Source organism: Monodelphis domestica, chromosome 1, assembly GCF_027887165.1.
Source record: "Monodelphis domestica isolate mMonDom1 chromosome 1, mMonDom1.pri, whole genome shotgun sequence".
NCBI lineage: Eukaryota > Metazoa > Chordata > Mammalia > Didelphimorphia > Didelphidae > Monodelphis > Monodelphis domestica.
Window position 1 is genome coordinate 153,071,637 of NC_077227.1, and position 21,955 is coordinate 153,093,591.

The following is a 21,955-nucleotide window of genomic DNA, read 5'->3' on the forward strand; positions in this document are numbered from 1 at the left end:
AATCCACTGAGCTACCCAGCTGCCCCCCTTTTTAGGAATTTTTATCCAATGTATGTTAAGAAAAGTATAATATGTGAGAAAGGGAATTCTTTCATTTGTGAATAATTATTTTCTTATCTCATTTGTTTTACATTCATTTTGCTGGTAAAGGAATATACTTTTAGAAGGTGAAGACTTAGAATGTTGTAAAATTAAACATTTAAAAGAATGATGCAATCTATCCTATTTAATTTGTCTATATATAATATCTATAATAAATCTTAGGGATATATATGTACATACATACATACATACATATATACATACATAGATATGGGGGTGGAAATTCCAATTTTCCATTTCACTCTATAGGATAAACTAATACTTTATTTACTCAACTATTTTTTAACTCTCTGGAGCAAACTGTTGTATCTATTCTGTATTTCTTGAATAAAGTTATCTTAAAATTTGTTATTGAGACTTTCAGTTTTGATATCATCTTCATGTCTGAACATATCTTTGCTTACTTGCCTACTGATTAAGTTACATCTTTGTGGTAGAAGCAATATCTCTGATTGAAACTTGTAAAAGGCCTCATTGTATGGCTAAAAATTGACCATTTATTCCCTAAGCAAACTGGAAATTCCCTACCATCCAAGCTAGCTTTTTCTCTTAAAAAGCAGTAAAATTCTTGAGACTTAATTAGTCCAGGGGACTAAGAGTTGAATTCATCTATCTTTTCAGTCAGCAGAGGTCTAAAAGCCCTGGACTTTCCACTGTTTTGTAAATCAATACAAAACATCAAATGTAGTACAATATGTGCACCGCTCAGTCAAACTAAAACTGTTATCTTTGCTGAATACTTTTCCAATTGTTGTTGATTAAATTTATTTTTGTTAAAGGTCCTATGGACTTAAAGTATTTCATTACATTTCCATCCTGAGCCCAAACCACTAGAGACCCACGAGTCAGGTTTGGCCAGAGCTGCTTATAACAAAAAATAAAATGGAGAGGGAGGGGAAAAAAGCAACTCAACAAAACCTGACAACATACTGAGTCTGACAGAATATGTACTGTTCCATTTCTAAGGGAAGTACATTTTGTCTTCTGTTCCTTAGAGCCAATTTCAGTCATTTTAATTTCAAAATATTCATGTTAAATTTTGTTGTGATAGTTATTCTTTCCATTTACATCATTGTGATTATATTATTATTTTATCGACTGTGATTGCTTTGCTCAGCATCAGTTCATATTTCTTCCTATATTTCTTAAGTCTTTATGTTCATTGTCTTTTTTTAAAACCCTTACCGTACCTCATTACTTAAGTATTGGCTCCAAAACAGAGGAGCAGTAAGGGCTAGACAATTGGAGTTTAAGTGACTTACTCAGGGTCAGATAGCTAGGAACTGTCTGAAGTCAATATTTAAACCCAGAATCTCCTGTCTCCAGGACTGACTCACTATCTAAGCCTTTGTTGCCCACATTCATTGTCATTTAAAGTGTATTAATAACTTCTTCATCTTTATTCATCACAATTTATTTAGCCATTTCAGAGCTATTTTGTTTCCAGTTTGTTAACTACTTCAAGTACTCTATTACTTCCAGGTATACTACTACAAAAAAAAAGTTGTAATGAGCATTTTAATGCTTGGGGACCTGTCTGCTTTTGCTGGCCTTTAGGTATATGCCTAAAAATGAAATCTTTGCATGTGGACATTTTGGACACTTCTTAAAAATTTGTTTATTTATTTATTTTATTTGGAATATTTTTCCATGGTTACATGATTTATGTTCTTTCCCTCCCCTCCTCCTCTCCCCCTCCCATAGCCAACGAACAATTCCACCGAGTTTTACATGTATCACTGATCAAGGCCTTTTTCCATATTATTAATATTTGCAATAGAGTGATTGTTTAGAGTGTACATCCTCAGTCATAAGACACTTTTTTAAAGCAGACTACCATTCCATATTTCTTTCTAGAATGGTCAGACCCGTTAATAGCTCTACATTTCCTGTCTTTTCATAGCTGATATTCCAACAGTGACTATTCCCATTTTAATTGTCTTTGCCAATTGCTGGGTGTGAGGTGAAGTCATCAAAAATAAAATTCAGAACTTTACAAAATGAGCATTGCCATCTACAAAGTAGAACAGAGAAATAGGCTTTTCCATGAAACTGAATCTATATACGTCTTGCTTTTCATTTTAAGCATGTAATAAATTCATCATGTAACTTTAAAAGCTTTCTTGCATGACTACATTTCCTTCTGAAGTACCTTTATTTTGAAGAATCGCCATTACTTCACTCGTAGTATGGTTTTATTTTGTTTGTGTTTAACTTCTTGTCCCTAATAAGTAATTCCCCTTCATGATTTGCCTTTTTCGATTTCTAGTTTAATAACCCCTCTGGACTGATTTTTTAAAAACTCTTCCACTTCATTTGGATTCCCTGGATAAGTGACTACTTATCTTCTTAGAGTTCTTTTTCTCCTGATTCTGGAATGTGTTTAGTTTCTTATCATTGTTAATTTCTCTTAATGCATTGCTTTTTGTTTTGCTTTCTGGTAAACTTCCCTGGGCTAACTTTCCTCACTTTAATTTTGTTGCACATATTGGATGGCTAACTGCTTCTTCCCTTCATGGATCTAGGAGTAATCTGAAGGGTGTAGTTTTTCCCTCTTTTAGTTTTTAACCACCAATTTTTCTTGCTGCAAAAAAAAAAAAACAAAAACAACAAAAAAACAAATGTCCCAAGCCTATACTAGACTTACCTCTTTACCTCTTTAAATGATGTACTAAATGAGATAAAATTGCTTACTTATTATTTTCATCCATTTCAAAAGAAGCTAGAGTGTTATTTTTATCAGCTTTGGAATAAAAAAAAAAAAGCACATGACCTTTGGTTGACTTCTTGAATATTCTCCATGTAGTGTGGTCTGCCAGCTGGAGGCTTGTAGGCTTTCTTTTAAAACTAACTACATTTGTAAGGAAAAATCCATTCTTTCCCTAAAAAAGAGACTTGACTTTTTAGTATAGCAGGTCAGCTTTTAGGAACCCAAGGTTTATTTACTGGCCTGATTATCTGTTTTGATTAAGACTCAGAGTGTTGTGAATCTACTAGCTGCCTCTTGATGACCTGTCTTTAATTCTCTTTAATTTGGACCAGAAAAGCTATTCAGTGACTTCAGAAATAAATGAGTTTCCATGGCATCTCTAAAAGTTACTAAAAACCAAGCAGCTGTTTAGATACAGGAACCAAGGACTCAAACTTCAGAAACATCTCAATTGTTTCCAATAGAAAAATGTTTAACTTGTACCTTAAATCTCATCTAAACCCTACTAGGAAATTATTTTCTTAAAAATAAAATTCAAATATGTAAATATTCAGTATTTTTTTCACAGTTGAATACTGAAATATAAGTGACCTGTCATTTGTTTTAGTTTGTGTTCAGAAGACCAAGTTCAATTTTACATTTAAACATTTATTTTATGCTAGAGCATCTTTCACAACTGGAGGAGATAGAAAGTTTATTCATGGAATCTTAATTGGGGGACTGTATACTTATTTTAAAAAATATTTTGGTAAGATGTATGACTGGGAGTGTTATCTACCTCCAGAGGAAGAATTGTTGTAGTGGAATGCAGATCAAAACATCTTTTACATCAGTTTATTTATGATTTTATTTGGGTGTTTGGGTTTTTTAATAGTGTGCTTTTACAACACAATGACCACTATGGAAGTGTGTTTTGCATGATAATACATGTATGACCTAGATCAAATTGCTTGCCATCTTTGAGTTGAGGAATGAAAGGATCTTATAATTTTAGAAAACATGTAGAAAATTATTATTACATGTAATGGGGGAAAATAAAATATCTTTGAATAAAAAATATATTTTGGTAACTCTTTCAGTCTAACTAGTAACCTTTGTAATTTTCTGTATTTTATATTATACACATAAAAAATCATTATTCTGAGAAGGAAACTCATTCCACAGCTTGGAATTCCTACATTGCAAGTATCCACTACCCGCTTCCTCCCCTTCTAATTGGGTGACTCCTCCCAGAACCTCCATTTCAGGAAGTCTCCCAGGTCAGCTATGTCTCATCTCTAGGCTGCACTCTAGACTTTCTCTGGCATGTGTGAGGTACCTTTATCCACTCCCTTTTCAGTTTTCTTTTATTTTCTCCATTAGAATGTAAAATCTTTAAGGGTGGTGAGGACTCTTTGCTTGTACTGTATTTGTATTCGAAGTCCTTAGCACATAGTAAATGCTTAAGACATCTTTTTTGACCAATGCTGGATACATAGGCTTTACCAGTTGGCCAAAAGGGTCCATGATTTAAAAAAAAAAAAAGGACTTCTGGCTAGATAAACCATGATTCCTGCCTTTTGTGGAGTTTACAAGTTATAATTGCCCACTAAGGGTACATTATTTCTGAGTTTTGCTACTGGTTATAGTATAAATTTTTCCCCTCACCAATATGTACTGCATAAAAATGCTCTTATTCCTTGCACAAAGCATACATGAATTCCTGTCTTACCCTTTTCTTTATACCTAGTCCTAGCTAAAATAACTCAGAAAGTGTTAAACAGACATTAAATAATAATCACTAAGTTTTAAATTCAATTGCATTTCCCTAAGAAGTGACAGTTTCAATTTCTCTATCATGTTAAGCATTACAAAGCACTTTCCCAACAAAATATGTGATATAAGTAGTGGGAAAGATGATTATTCTCATTTTTCCAATGACAAAACATGTTTTAAAAAAAAGGTTAAGCAATTTGCCTATGATTAATCAGCTAGCTTAAATATAGGTCTTCTCACTCCCAAACCCAAAGTGCTATTCACTCCATCTTACAAGACTACATTGTCACTTGAGGTACCTATTTTGGAAGATCAAGACAATTTCTGTGCTTAGTTCTAGTATTTTGTGAATTTGGTTTCCTATAACTAATTTTAAAATAAAATCTTTAATATCAAATTTGAAATCATAAAGAGACCTACATGTTTAATTTTAAATTATCAGTCACCAAAATAGATTTTAGTAGCATTTGTTTGGATATAGATGATCTGAGTTTTAAGAAAATTAGTTAATGACTAAATGAATGACTATCTATTGGTAGATAACTTCAAGAAATTTAATAATCCATTGTTTTCATTCTTTGTGATCCATTCTTTCCACATACTTTCTCTTTTTGATCATCTCTGTTAAGCCAATGTATTATGCTATAATTTCTGTAAGGGCCAGAATGTAAGGGATAAAATTATGGTTGTACTGAATTATTTAAGAATAAGGTTGCCGGGAATTTAATTACTTAATTCCAAATTAATTACTAAAGTCGGAATGACTTTTATGATAGTTTTATTTACAAGTAGAGAGTGAAAGTAAGGAAAATGAGAGGGAAAGGGAGAGGGAGAGAGGGGAGAGGTTGGGGAGAGAGAGAGAGAGCCAGGCAGGGCTTCAGAGTCCCCAGCAAAGGTGGGGCACAGAGGTTAATTAAACAAGGCTTCCAGCCATGGGACCTCCTCCAAGATGAGGGTCCCCTTCGAGGCAAGTGCCTACAGAAAAGCCAAGGAAATTAAATCAGCCTTTTTCATTCACCCATGTGCCAGTGCAAAGACCTCTTCACAGGAAGTTCTTGATATTTTAAAGACCATTCCTTTTTGTCACTTCCTGTGATTTCCTACCATCTTACCTGTACCAATTACAGCTAAAGCTTTGCTTTAGACTGCCCAGGGGGCAGTCAATTGATTCTGATTCATCACCCACTATTGCACACATGGGTCACAGACCTCCTCCACTCAAGTGTAAGTGGGATGTATATGCTTCTGGTGATTAAATCTAAAAATGGGCAGGGGAGAGTTAATCCCATCTTCACATTTCCTTGGAGATAAAAAAAATTAAACATTAATAATCAAAACAGTAGAACAACTGAGAGTTATATTGTATGATTCTTTAAGTAATCTTGGAGTTCAGAAAACTGAGAAATCAACATGTGATGAGAGAAATCCTTGGGCCATGAAGAATATACAGGATTTTTATGAAGAGAAAGAGGCAGGAGAATTATTCTCACAGAGAGAACCATGTAAATAAATCACTGAGGCAGAAGTGAGTCTGATAGGTGTGTTTTGGGGAGGAATGTATGAAAGGGTACTGCCTTAATAGAAATGAGAATCTGCAACTGTGTTGAAAAGATGGTCCTTCTACTTGCCAAGGTCAACAAATTTCTATTATGTGAGATCCCATCCTCTCCTGACTTCTCTAGTGGATTGCCAACAATATCATCCCCTTCTGTCCACAATCTTCAGCCTTTTCCTACCTACTGCCTTCTTCTTAGTTGCCTAGAAACACATCCAATCCTACCATTTCTGCTAGTTATCATCCTGTATCAACTTCACTTCTCAGCTAAACTTGGAAAAAGCCATGTATATACTTAGTGCCTTCTGTTCCTCTCTTAAACCCTTTGGAATGTGGCTTTTGACCATCATTCAACTGAAACTACACTATCCAAAGTTACCAGCTCATAAGTCTGGTTCCTGGTCCACTAAACTGTGCTGCTGCCTCTATGACATCTTTCACATGACAATTGTCTTGCCTTCTCTAGGTTAAATGTCTTCATTCATTCATCATATCCTCATAGCACATGGGCCCAAGACCTTTTAGCATCTAATTGCTCTGCTGGATGCCCCCTAACTTATATCCTTTTTAAACTAATGGAGCTCAGACCTGAATAGTGGATTCCTGACATGGTCTGACCCAAGGGGAAGGGATGACTCAATTTCTGAGTCCTAGGAATTAATGTCTCTCTTAATCCAGAGAAAGATCACATTAGGTTGGTTGTTTTGTTTTATTTTTGGTTCTCATTGCTTTACTGACTTAATATATATTGAGCTTGTAGTCCACTAAAACTCCCCTTGTCTTTTTCAGCAGATTTCTCCTTAACCATGTCTTCCCTATGCTTTTTCCATTGTAAAGTTGATTTGTAAAAAGTATGAGATTCTACATTTATCTGTAGTGGATATCATAACCTTAGGTTCAATATTCCAGTCTTTGAAAATTAAAATTTCATATTATCTACTCCATATAATATAATATTACAATAATGTGGGATTAAGAATTAATTTCATATTTGCCAAGATTACAATATTGAGAGCTCACAAGAGCAAATGGCAGGGGTGGAGGAGGATGTTTTGGTATTTGTTTCAGTGACAGCTTTTTAATATGGCATCTCAATTTCAAAAAGCTAATTCAGCTTTTCTAAACAGAACAGTGAAAAATCACAGCCACCATTTTTGTTATTTGTGACAGACGAAAGCTTCTTGTTTACCCTAAGTTTGGGGGAGATAATTATATGCTTATATGTTGATATGGCAGAATTATTGCAAGGAGTTTTGTATCATAGAAAATCATTTAAAAATCATTCCCCAGTATAGCATGTGTTAATAATACATACTCAAAACAGTGAAACATAGAATGTTATCTTTAAATCTTTTCATTAGACAACTTGATTTTCTTCAACCGTCCCCATTACAGTTTACTAAAATAGAATAACCTTCACTTAGTTTATTTTTCCTCTAGGAGCAACTTTTATCAGTTTTTACTGTTTCAAAAATAAAAAATATATTCTGCTATATAATTAAAATGAAAACAGAAAGGACCCCATTTTCTGTTCTATAATCTCTATATGAGAAACCTTCCTTATTTTAGAAACTAACATGAATTTCTCTCCTGAGTACTACAGAAGCCTTTGCTTATCATAATTTGGATTAACTACTTTAGATGGCTTTCTAATGCACTGAGTTTATATTACTTTCTTCTTGTTAGCTTAGAATTTCTATTCTAAAGAAGTAAAACTTGATAGTTATGTCCTTTTTGGGGGTTTCTGATACTCATTATTATGTTTTCCCTCTGCAAACTCCATTCTACTGAATATGCCTGGGCACCATTCGGGGTCTAAAATACATAGTCATTGCCATATTTCTTAATTTATTTGCATCACTCATAGATGCACTTCCTGACAGAATGACTATTGTATACCCAACCTCAGCTCACTAAAATTGTGACAGCTCACTGTAGAAATCTTGCCTCAGGCTTGATTCTCATTTTTAAAATGGCATCTTGTCCAATACAGTAATCATGTGAATGGGTGGTTTTGTTTGTTATAGTTAGGGCATTACTAAGCATGTTTAATAAAATTCTTAATAAGTAAAGAACTATCTATGAGCAAATTTAAGCATATAATATTAAAACTACCTTTCAAGTATAGGAAAATTATTTTTTCCTCTTTGCTTTTGTTCTAGAATCATATTTATGCCTCTGTGTGTGCGTGTGCGTGTGCTCCTTGGAAGAAGCTGTGACAACTCTTTCTCACCCATGCCCAAAGAATTAGATTAATTTTTTCCTATTGTACTCCATTCTTTAAAAACAACAACAAAACCCCTCACCAGTATGATTATAATAAGGATTCCTGAGAATGGGGTCTTTTCATACAGAATGAGGAAGAAAGGGAAATTCTGCAAAGTCATTTGGGACTTTTATGGTATGATAAGATTACCAACACAGTATTCAACAGAGTTGTCTTTAAACTCTAGATTCAGTTTATTAAGGAGGACTTGGTTTACCCTTTCCCTTCTTGTAATCATTATATTAGTTGCAAATGGTTAATAAGTTATACTGTAAGTTAATTACAGAAATCCTTATTTTTCAAGTTTCTCCTTCATCCTATATTTTTAATTGAAGTTTTACTTCTCTCTCTGTTTTGTCTTTCATGTGACTTCCCTGGGCTTCCTTGAAGTTTCAGGTAAAATTCTCCTTTCTGCAAGGATTTCCAAGTCTTTCTTAATGCTAATGCTTTTCCTCTGAGATTATCTCCAATTTGTCTTTTGTATAATTTGTACATACTTGTTTGTATGTTGTCCTAAGTCCCTTGAGGGCAATACCTATGTACCCCCATTGCTTAGCCTAGTACCTGGCACATAGTAGGGGCTTAACAAATGCTTGCTAACTTGGGCTATACATAAGTAACACTTCATTAGCTGCATTATAATGTTATTCTGTAAACTCAGACACACTTTTGCTGGTACTAGCAAAATGAAAAACAAAACAAAACAAAATGAACTGCTAAGTAAGACAAATGAACTCAGATGAGCAAAGTATTATAAATGATCTGATTAGTGAATAATCAGCTCCCCCACTGAGGGTGTTTATAAGTTCTTCCTCAAATTATTTTGTAAGTTAGAGGATTGGAACTCAGAACACATTTTCTAATATGTAAAATGTGTTACACAATAAATAGGGTGTTAGGCCAGTCCTCAAAAGTCTGTTTAACTGATAATGTACCTGAAACATACAAAAATAGCATAAATACTATATTTAATCACTGTATAACATTATTTCATTGGGAAAGTACGTTCTAAATACCACTTCTAGGCATCCCAGGTACATAGACTGTGTGGCACAAGGGTTTAAAGGCAGTTATCTCTGAGCACCAGTAACAACTTTCTATTTTATATCTACATGAGAGAAAGTCATCTCTCTGTATTAGGTTGAGTGGTGACATCTCTGTAGGCCAGTTAATATCTAGATGTTCTGAACAGGGAAATAAAAAGTAATTGTCCCTTGAGAGTATAAAAACTGGTTTATATATAGGTATAATTTGTAAGTATTTTTAATTTGGGGACTCCTGATATTTGATTTTTTAAGCCCTATACTGTGCTTAAAAAAAACCAACTACCTATTTCTTTTTGCTCAAGAGGCTCTGTATGAAGACTTATTCAGTGATCTTGATACTGAGAGAGGCCCAGTTGTTTGGAAATAACTACACATTTTGAAATATATGGATAAAAGGATATATGGATATGGATAAATAAATGGATAAATGTATGAGGATTTTCTTAACTAAAATTTCAGGGAGAGCTGGAAGAAACAGGATACTTCTCTTATAAATGCTGAGGATACTTCTTTAGAATTTAAACAAAAAAACAAACTTGAATGATCCAGCTTTGACACTTCAGTTTTTACTAAAGCAGATTTTCTTCTCTTGCCCCTATAGAAATAATTGACTTCTAAATAGTGCTCTCAGCTGGATGAAGAATATTTGTCATGTGCAATATTGGATGATTATATAGGATTCCTTTATTCAAATAGGTACCTATGAATATAGTTTGGCTTGGTGTCATATGGCTGTCAATAAAGAATATAAAGGCCCCTAAAAGAATATTTTGGAACCTCATTGATTTTCATATTTTATATAGTTATTACCTGTATTCATAAGACTAAATTAGCTATGGGATATGGTTGGGGGAGGGACTAGCAAGCAGAGCTTTTTGCTAAATTTCAGAGGTATAATCTATCAGTAAGAACTAATGACTGGTGTTTTAGATTGAAGTAAAGATTTCCTCTTTTTTTTTTTTTTTAAACCCTTACCTTCCATCTTAGAATCAATACTATGTATTGGTTCCAAGACAGAAGAATGTTAAGGACTAGACAGGGGGGGTTAAGTGACTTGCCCAGGGTCACACAGCTATGAAGTGTCTGAGGCCACATTTGAATCCAAGACCTCCCGTCTCTAGGCCTGGCTCTCAATCCACTGAGCCATTTAGCTACCTCGAAAGATTTTCTCTTTGCATCTATCTAGTATGTAATATCGCCTATCTGTTTTACAGAAGCAAACAGCATCATACAGTTCTTATGATTCTACTGTACTGAAGAATTCTTTATCACCCCAAGGATGAGAAAACAGTGTGTTTTAAATTATTTTGGAACATATTACTCTCTATATATAATTGCTTGTGTAAGTTTATTATACTATGATTGCCTGTATATTATACACTAAGATTATTATATTTATATCAGAATAATTAGAGGTATTAGAGTAGTAGAGATTTGAATTTTAAAATAAGCCAATATATTCAAAGTGCTTTACCAATATTAAATTAGTGTTATATTATCATTATTAATAGTTGTAGTAAAGTGAAGAAGGTGAGCTAAAGAGAAGAGAGGAAGGAGGAAAAAAGGAGTTGTGGTTATTGCCTAATTGGAAAATATATTCCTTTATGCTTTATGCCTTTATGTTGATTTTTCTCTCATCCTTTCACTTGCCTGTGTTCCATCTGTTTGTTTTAACCTTGTTAGTCAGCAATAGCTTGTTATAATTACCCATCTGTTATACTAGCCATGGTAGATTTGTAAGTGCTGCTTAATTTTGCATCAGTTTAGTGACAGTGATACTGGTTTGCATCAAGAGGCTAACAGGATCCTTAGCATTCTAAGTTGCACATCTGGCACTGCTTTCTTTTTGGATAGGGTGGTAGAATGACTTCATTTATTTTTCCATTCCAGACATTTGTTTATACATTCTTAAAAGAATGTTCCTTTTCTCAATAGCTGAATTATACTTACTAGGAAAGGCAGATTATTTGATTTTATATCTTTTGCAAAGGTATAAAAATAATACTTACAGGGGTAAGGAATTTAGGAATTTTCCCTAGAAAACGATGGAACAGGTAATATTTCAGACCCATTTCTTATTTGATTTTTAAAGCATGCATCCTGACTGATGTTCTTTTTTTTTTTTAAACCCTTACCTTCTGTCTTGGAGTCAATACTGTGTATTGGTTCCAAGGCAGAAGAGTGGTAAGGGCTAGGCAATGGGGGTCAAGTGACTTGCCCGGGGTCACACAGCTGGGAAGTGTCTGGGGCCAGATTTGAACCCAGGACCTCCCGTCTCTAGGCCTGGCTCTCCATTCACTGAGCTACCCAGCTGCCCCCCTGATGTTCTTTTAAGAAAAATTTCTCTTTGGTAAAATCTAAACAGTTCTGTTTAGTTTTGTTATGTGGAATAGGTTCACAGTTGTTGTTTTTTTTTCCTGCTTATATTTTACTTATTTCAGAATTAGTGGAAAGTGTGATACATATTCAATGCTTGAATCCAGTAAATTAGTTTCAGTATATTTGGAGGAAATGCCATTGACATGTTATTTTTTCTAGTGATAATTTCAGTGATTTGCCAGTTGTACTTTCTTATAGTAATGAGGCATAAGGAAGTGACTTTACTTCATCTTCTAGTTTTGAAGGAACCTAGCTTAGATGAATGTAGTATCTAATCCTTATGCAGAAAGTATAAATAAGAAAATCTCTTGTTTAGAAGACAGATTCAAATACTTTTCTAGTTTTTAAGGTACATTATGTGAGAAGTAATGAATCGAGAGAAAAAAAGCAAACTTCACTAGTCTTGTTTTTGAATTTCTTTGTTACAGGTTGTCATGAATTTATGGTGGGGAAAGAAACCGAAGTCTTATTTTTTTTTAAACCCTTACCTTCCATCTTGGAGTCAATACTGTGTATTGTCTCCAAGGCAGAAGAGTGGTAAGGGCTAGGCAATGGGGGTTAAGTGACTTGCCCAGGGTCACACAGCTAGGAAGTGGGTGAGGCCAGATTTGAACCTAGGACCTCCCATCTCTAGGCCTGGTTCTCAATCTACTGAGCTACCCAGCTGCCCCCCCCCCCCGAAGTCTTATTTTACAAAGAACTTTAGTCAGAATTTGAATATTTGACAAATATTAATGCTTTTCAAGAATTTTGCAGAAGGCAAAATATCTACTTAATGATCAGTTCTAAAGTGAATATTTTGACATTAGCATGTGTCTTACTTCTTTCAGACTGAATAGCAGTAAGTAACACATTTATAAAATTTGTGAGAGACTTGTCTTGCATCAGTTTTGTCATCCTCAAAAATGATAATAGGAATACCAAATAAACTTTGTTGTATAGGTTTAAAAAAATCTTAACCCTTTCTAAATGTTTTAGCATTCTTATCTGAATGTTTTTTTTTAAATCCTTACCTTCCATCTTAGAATCAATACTGTGTATTGATCAGATTTAAACCAAGGACCTCCTGACTCTAGGCCTGACCCTTATCTGAATTTTTATAAAATATAGATTGTATTTTATTTGCTATTCATATTTTTTCTCTTTGACATTCTGATGCTTTTAGTGTTTTAGAGATCCTTTATCCCCAACTGGGTATGTGCTTATGTTTTTATTATTAGTTGTTATGTGATTTATTTCCTATGAGAAATTGAGGGTTAAGTAAATAATTTACCTTTTAATCTGTAAGATGCTTTTAGTTGCCTAGCTATATTATTAACTCAGATGTTTTGGCAGTTAGCTTTCATGTTGTTATGGCTCAAAACAAAAATAAGAAAGTCCTTTCATATTTACAATTCACATATTAATTTTTTGCTTCTTGCCAGTATGGTTTGAATTTACTATTATAGCTGGCCCACCCTTGATGTCTGATATTATATTTAATTCAGTACTAAGTAGGAAACTACTATTAAGATGAATATACATAACTTGTTTCACAGGAAGTGGTAGTATATGTCACTATCAATTTATGTTGTAAACATAGTTCAGCTTGCCATTTCCTATCACAAAATAAATGGAGAGAAGAATTATCTAAAGTTTTCTAATTCATTTTATTTTCCTTAGTTTTCCCATTATGTGTCTTGTATCCAGTATTCCCTCTGTTTTAAATTGTTTGCTAGATCCTTAAATTAGTTTAATTATAAACAACCTTTTTTCCTTTTGTGTTTACATTGAGATCAATTTGAAATGTATTATTTTGTTCATGTTCATTCTAAATTAATATGAAATTATATTCTAAAAATTCAGCCAGATTTTCCTTCCTTCCTCCCTCCCTCATTTTTCTCCTCTCCCCCCTTCTCTCTCTCTCTCTCTCTCTCTCTCTCTCTCTCTCTCTCCCTCCCTCCTTCCCTCCCTCCCTCCCTCCCTCCCTCTGAAATCTAAGACAAAACTATATTTACTTACATTCCTATAGATCATAAACCTAAATAATAGTTCCAAAATAACTTTTGCAGTAGTTTTTGGTGTATAAAAATGTTTAATACATTCATTTATACTCTTAGAGCTTAAAGGGACCTTAGATATGATCTAGTACAAAAGTCAGGCAGACCACAAAACTCCCTGTCTAAAATCAGATTAAAATGTAATTGGGAAATGTCTGTCAAAATAAATACAGATACAGTACAATAGAGATCATGCTATTCTGTGGCTTTCTAAGTCTATATATACATTCATGGAGATTCATTTCTATTTGAGTTTGATACCACTGATCTAGCCCATTACCTTCACTTTATAGATGAGAAAATGGAGATTCAGAGAGGGTGACTTGCTCAACATCATACAAGGAAAAAGTAGCAGTTTCAGAAAGAAACAGTGAATAAAATTCTTGGTCTGTAAGTCAGGACCTTTTTGTCCTGAGATTTAGTCCTTACTCTGCCATTAACTGGTCCATTTTATTTGTTCCTAGGACATATTTGTATTTTACCATTTATGCCTTGGTCACCCTAAGTCATTTTCTCTATTCTTTCTTGCTTGATAAGTAATCAGCTCTCTTGCATTTAATTGTCATTGTTATACAGATGATTCAAAAATTTATATATAACCTCTTAATTACCATATTTAATGTTCTGTAGCTAAAATATATAGAGGAAAAACAGAAAGGGGAAGAACCTGTGTATACAAAAATTATTTAAAGCAGCTCTTTTTGCTGGGAACAAAGAATTGGAAAATGAGGGGAAACCCATCAATTGGGGAATATATGAATAAGTTATAGTTTGATTATAATGGAATACTTTTGTGCTGTAAAAAATGATGAGCAGGAGGAGCTCAGAAAAACTTGAAAGAACTTACATGAACTAAAGCAGAGTGAAATAAGCTGAACCAGAACATTGTACACAGTGACAGGAATACTGTATAATAAACAACTGTGAATAACTTAGCCATTTTCAGCAATACATAACCCAAAACAATACCAAAGGACTCATGATAAAAAAAAATTAAATCTGCTTTCAGAGAAAGAACTGGTGGAGTCTGAATCAAGACCAAAGCATACTTTTTTCACTTTAATTTTTTTGTTCATTTCCCTCCACAAAAACACTAATGTGGAAAAATGGTTTACATGATTGGACATGTAAATCCATATGAGATTGTTTACCATTTCATTTGGGGTGGGGAGAGGGAGGGGGAGAATTTGAGACTCAAAATTCTTTTTAAAATATTGGAAACTTTTTACATGTAATTGGTGAAAAAATAAAATAAATTTGAAAATAAGTGAAAAAATATGTAGAGAGAACTTTGACAAATATCTAAGAATATGAGCCATTCCCTAATTGATAAGTGGTCAAAAGATATGAACAGTTAGTTTTTAGATGAAAAAATCAAACACATATAACTATATGAAATATGCTCTAAATCATTATTGATTAGAAAAATGCAAACCAAAATAGTTCTGAGATATCATCTCACATCTATGTGATCGATTAAAATGATAAAAAGGTAAAATGACAAATGCTGGATGGAATGTAGAAAAATAGAGACACTAATACATTGTCAGTGGGACTGTGAACTGATCAACTATTTTGGAAATTGATCAGGAATTATATAACACTATGTATACCTTTTGACCCAGTAATACCACTATTGGGTTTGTTTTCTAAGATGATCAAAGAAAAAGGAAATAAAACTGTAGGTTTAAAAAAAAAACTTTTTTTCCATTTTTTGATTTACATGTAGAAACAATTTTTTGACAGTTGTTTTTTGACATTTTAAAATTCAGATTTTTTCCCTCCCATCCCTTTCTCACTCACCCACTTCCTCACCCCCCAGACAGTGAATAACCTAAGTTATATCCATACTTTATGTAATATTGTTTATGCCAAGATAGAAGATATACATCACACATACAATAAAAATCTCATGAAGAATATATAGTGGGAGATGGCATGCTTTGATCTGTTTTCAGATTTTAATTGTTCCTTTTTTTGTGGATAGCATTTTCATCTTGAGTCCCTTGTTATCTTGGACATTTGCTTTGCTGATAATGGTTTAGTCCTTCACAGCTGATCATTGTATACTATTTCTGTTACTGTATATATTATTCTCCTGATTCCACACAATTCACTTTGAATCACTTCATATAAATCTGTCAAGGTTTTTTTGAACTCATCCTATTCACTGTTACTTGTGGTGCAATATTATTCCATTACAACACCATATCACAACTTGTTCATCAAACCCCCCAAGAAATGGACAACCCCTCAATTTCCAATTCTTTGAGTTTACAAGAAGAACTGCTAAAAATACTTGGGTACAAGTAGGTTCTTTTCCCTTGTCTCTGATCTCTTTGGAATACAAACCCAGTAGTGATATTGCTGGATCAAAGGGTATACATAGTTTTTGTGAATCCTAGTTCCATATTGCTTTCTGGAATGGTTGAATCAGTTCATAGTTTCTCCAACAGTATATTACTGTCTCAGTAACTATATTCTATTATAGAATTCTATTATTCTATTCTATAATATTCTATTATAGAATATAGAATATATTCTAAAATATCTCTAGCAGTTTTTTTTTGTGGTGGCAAAGAACTGCACACTGAAGGGATTTTCATCAATTAAGGAATGACCGAATAAGTTGTGGCATATGTCAGAAACCCTAGAAAGACTTATATGTAGTTATACGAGAGTGAAGTGAACAGAATCAGGAGAAGGTTGTACACTACACAATAAAAACAATAATGTATGATGATTGTATGTAAATGACTTAACTATTATCAACATATTTAATGTTCTTTCCTTAATCCTTGTTTTTCTTGACCTCTTTCTAGTATTTGACACTGTTGATCTCCCTATTCTCTTTTACTTCTTTCTGTCTAGGTTCATTATATTGCTTTCTCCTGGTTCCAGTATATATCTGACTGATCCTTCTCAGTTTCCTTTCCTGAATCTTCTTCCTGGTCACACTCACTAACCTGTATTATTATCCTATAATGCTAAGTTTAAAATCTTTTGGAGAAATTTTTTTGGATAAGAAACTTGCTAACTCCCCAAATCGAGAAAGTGAATTGTTTGGAAAAGGCGCCATGGAGATGTCTGCAGAAACTATACACTGAATCAAAAGATCCAGAATGAACTTTGGGATGTAATGAATTGAACTGTCAGGGGTTGAATGCATTTACTCTGAATGTAAACTTTTATGCCAAAGGGGATTGCCCCCTAATTGGCTTTTTGTCAGTGCACTGAGCAATCTTTCTCTTTTATTTCTCTCTTATCCCCAAATTATTATGCAAATTATTATGCAAATAAATTATGCATTTAGAAAGTGCAATATTATATGCACCTTTAATAAGTGATCTTTAGAGACATAAGCTGCTTATGTGTGAGGATTCATTGGGGAGACTAGCCAAGTAAATCTAGGAGATTCCAAAATGCTCACCTCCCAATGGAATCACAGGGGGGCTTGTGTGGATAAAATTTGCTCCCCAGGACTCTTTAATCCAGGATCCCATTTGTGTGTTTATGCTATGTGTTAATGTAGGGATGATATAATTTGGGTGTGACCCTGCCTCTCTTTCTCTTCTTCCTGGAACATGGCTGTGGAGGCTATGGGGAGAGCTTGGCAGGAAAGTTTACTCACATGGTCATACTTAAGCTTTGTACTTCTATTTTTTTATTTCTTCTACTTCAAGTGATTACTAATAAATCTTATAAAACATAATACTTGGAGTTATTAATATTAATTTAACCTTAAAAACTATATATATCCTTTAGGGCTTTCTCTTGGGCTCTATTATCTCTCTTTAGGATTTCCCTTAGGGATCTCTTTTACTATCATGGATTCAATTATTTCTATACATATGATTCTCAGATTTGTTTATCCAGCTCCAAACTCTCCTGATCTTCAGTCTTTCATCACCAGCTTTTCAAACTGGATATCCTAGAGATATCTTCCTACCTTTTCTGTTACTTATCACAATCATCAGTCACAGGCCGGCTAAACCTTGTGAGGGTAGCCATCAGGTTGTAGACCCCTGGTGAACTAAGGCTTTGCTCACTCAGCATGTGAAGACTGCTTTGGCCGAACAGACGAAAGAAACCAATAAGAAGGTTCAACGGATGAGAGGGCAACGCAGCAAAGCACTGTGGAGTGCTTAGGGTGTGTTGGAGCACAAAAGACAACACGGCCATCCAATGCAGCTGAGGAAGTCTCCAGGTGTAATGATTTTTCATGCCAATGGACCCAGGCTTCCAACACCGAGAGAATGGGACTGTCTCTGTGCATCGACTTTTCCACTTAAATCTCCTACACGCACAAGTGTTTTTGTGCACACTCATCTACATCACAGATGAAAGCGCACAAAGACAATCGTCATCCTTGGTTATTGAGAGACTATTACTACTACTACTACTACTACTACTACTACTACTACTACTACATAGTAGTAGTAGTAGAATATATATATATATATTGGGTTTTGGTGATATTTTAGAGAATTAGGGTACAGGTATTTTGCTTTTGCATTATTCCTTCTGAGACTAGGGGAAATAATAATCATGTCAATTCCGTAGGTAAGGGATATTAATGAGAAAGGTCATGCAAGGGAGATTAAGTGGGCAATCACATCTTGCCAAGGGCCACTTTGTGGCCTCCTTAGATACCATGCGTGACTTTGTCAAGGTGTCATGGCCTGATGGCTCCCAGCACAGGTCCTTATCACCTCATTCTCAAAAAAAATTTTTTTTAAACACTTACTTTCCATCTTAGAATTAATGCTGTGTATTGGTTTCAAGACAGAAGAGCAGTGAGGACTAGGCAGTGGGGGTTAAGTGACTTCCCCAAGGACACACAGCTAGGAAGTATCTGAGGCCAAATCTGAATCCAGGACCTCCTATCTCTAGACCTGACTCTCAATCCACTGAGTAACCCTAGCTGCCTTTATCACCTCATTCTAATACTATTCCAGTAGACTGCTGGTTGGCTTTTTTGCTTCAAATTTCTCTCCACTCCAATCCTCCTCCTCTCTTTTGTCAAACTGATCTTCCTAAAGCACAGGTTTGATCATGTCACTGCCCCCAACTCCCATATAATAAATTCCAATGGCTCTTTATTACCACCAGGATCAAATATAACACTTTCCAGCTTTTAAAGCCCTTCATAACCAACCTGGCCTCTTCCATTCTTTAAAACTTATACACTTTTTCCTTTCTTTGTACTCAAAGATCCAATGACACAGATCTCCTTGCTCTTTATCACACATAATGCTCCATTTCCTGACTCCATACATTTTCACTGACTGTCTCCCATGACTGTAATTCTCTCCCACTACATTTCTGTCTCCTGGCTTCCCAAGTATCCTTCAAGTCCCAGCTAAAATTCTGCTTTCTAAAAAATGCCTTTTCTGATCCCCTTAATAATAGACTGGGGTGTATGGGGTGCTCAGAGAGGGGTAGTATCTCTGGTATGGAGGGCTTGTCATGCCCTCCTAGGGCAGCTCTCCAGCCTCTGACCCCCACCTGACACCCAACTCTCACTTGTGGCTCCCAGTAGCTGCTAGCATGTGGCAACAGCCACACCCCAGGCAACAGCTTCAACAGGCCGGCCAAACCTTGTGAGGGTAGCCATCGGGTCATCGACCCATGGTGAACCAGGGCTTTGCTCACCCAGCATGTGAAGACTGCTTCGGCTGAACAGGCGGAAGAAACCAATAAGAAGGTTCAACAGCTGAGAGGGTGATGCAGCAAAGCACTGTGGAGTGCTTAGGGCATGTTGTAGCACAAAAGACAACACGGCCATCTAATGCAGCTGAGGAAGTCTCCAGACGTAACAATTTTTCATGCCACTGGACCCAGGCTTCCAACGCCGAGAGAGTGGGACTGTCTCTGTGCATCGGCTTTTCCACTTAAATCTCTTTCACGCACAAGTATCTTTGTGCACACTCATCTATCCTAACCCTGTCCACCCTCTTCAAGACCTGCAGCAATGGGAGAGTGACGACGCAACAGGTGGAGGTGACCACTGGCAGTTGTAGTCACAATCCTGCATGTAGGCGGCCCACGGACCAGTGGTCGCTCGGCCCTGTGGGCAGCAGGGAGGTTCGGCAGCATCCTGGGCGACTGAGCAGCCCTCTCTAGGACAGCACTGCTCACCCTAATCAAGGGAGGGGACTAGAAAAGGTGTCCCAAACATTGCCTGCCCTACAAACACCCGGTCAGCACACCACGGCTGGCGGTTCATCCCTTTAAGCGGTTGAAATCAAAGAAAAAATACAAAGAAACTCCTACTAGGAGCATGGAACATCAGGACATTACTTGATAGAGAGAATACCCCAAGACCTGAAAGAAGAACAGCTCTAATCGGTAAAGAACTGGCGCGATATAACATCGACATCATAGCCTTAAGTGAAACACGCTTACCAGAAGAGGGATCACTCAGCGAACCCACCACTGGATACACCTTCTTCTGGAAAGGTAGAGCCTCAAATGAAGACGGAATCCACGGTGTTGGCCTGGCCATCAAAACCAATTTGCTCAATCAGCTGCCAGACTTGCCTATGGGCATCAGCGAGAGGCTCATGAAGATCCGTTTGCCTCTCAGCAAAGACCGGTATGCCACAATCATCAGCGCATATGCCCCAACACTGACCAGCACAGAGGAGACCATCGAGCAGTTCTACTCTGACCTGAGTGCCATCCTGCACTCAGTGCCCACAAATGACAAGCTGATACTACTGGGAGACTTCAACGCCCGTGTTGGCCAGGACCATGAAAGATGGAAAGGAGTGCTTGGCAAACACGGCGTGGGCAAAATGAACAACAAAGGCCTACTGCTACTCAGCAAATGCTCAGAGTTTCAACTCAGCATCACGAACACTGTGTTTAGAATGGCGAACAAATATAAAACAACGTGGATGCACCCAAGATCAAAACAGTGGCATCTCATTAACTACATCATTGTACGCCGGCGAGACATCCAGGATGTAAAGATCACCAGAGCCATGAGAGGAGCTGAATGCTGGACAGACCACCGATTGGTTAGAGTGACTCTTCAAATGCGCATTGTGCCTCGCCATCCAAAACATGCCCAGACAGTTCGTGCATTTTACAACGTGAGTCGTTTTAGAGATCCATCTTATTTGCAAACATTCTAGTCCTGCCTGGACAACAAGCTGTCTGCCAAGGGACCACTCACTGGAAGCTCAACCGAGAAATGGAACCAGTTCAGAGATGCAGTGAAGGAAACATCAAAGGCAGTCCAAGGCCCAAAACAATGCAACCACCAGGACTGGTTCGAGGAGAACAACACTGCTATTGAAGACCTGTTGAGCAAGAAGAACAAAGCCTTTATGGAGTGGCAAAATAACCCAAACTCTGCTCCTAAAAAGGACAGATTCAAGTCTCTCCAAGCCACGGCGCAGTGTGAGATCAGGAAGATGCAAGACCGATGGTGGGAAAAAAAGAAGAAATCCAGTGGTTTGCTGATACGAAAAACTACAAACAATTTTTCAGTGCCCTCAAGACTGTCTATGGGCCATTAAAACCCACCACCACTCCCTTGCTATCCTCTGATGGTAACACTCTCATAAAAGATAAAAAAGGCATCAGCAACAGGTGGAAAGAACACTTCAGTCAGCTTCTCAACCGACCCTCTTCAGTCGATCAAAGTGTCCTTGACCAGATCCCCCAAAACCGCTCCATTGAACAACTTGACGTCCCTCCTTCAATAGAGGAGGTCCAAAAAGCCATTAAACAAATGAGTGCAGGCAAGGCACCCGGTAAAGACGGGATCCCAACCGAGGTGTACAAGGCCTTAAATGGAAAGACGCTCCAGGCATTCCACATAGTGCTGACCAGCATATGGGAAGAGGAAGACATGCCCCCAGGACTCAGAGATGCCTCCATTGTAGTCCTATACAAGAACAAAGACTCACAAGCAGCCTGTGACAACTACAGAGGCATCTCACTACTCTCCACTGCTGGAAAGATCCTCGCCCGTGTTATACTCAACAGACTCTTGTCATCTGTTTCAGAGCAGAACCTGCCTGAATCACAATGTGGCTTCTGACCAGATCGCAACACCATTGACATGGTCTTCACGGTGAGGCAAATGCA

At 36.2% G+C, this 21,955-nt stretch overlaps 1 protein-coding gene across 3 annotated transcripts in view; it reads left to right on the forward strand.

The window, feature by feature from the left end:
- The window catches only part of RAB8B (RAB8B, member RAS oncogene family), a 113,353-nt gene that overhangs the window by 68,060 nt on the left and 23,338 nt on the right, over positions 1-21,955 (forward strand). Inside the window, exon 1 of one of the 3 annotated variants that reach the window (XM_016426526.2) lies at positions 6,698-6,816. The exons of the other annotated variants lie outside the window; for them this stretch is intronic. Coding sequence (XP_016282012.1) covers positions 6,783-6,816 — 34 coding nt within the window. The 5' untranslated portion in view covers positions 6,698-6,782. Of the gene's footprint in view, positions 1-6,697; positions 6,817-21,955 lie in introns of those variants that run through there. 3 annotated transcript variants of the gene reach the window in all.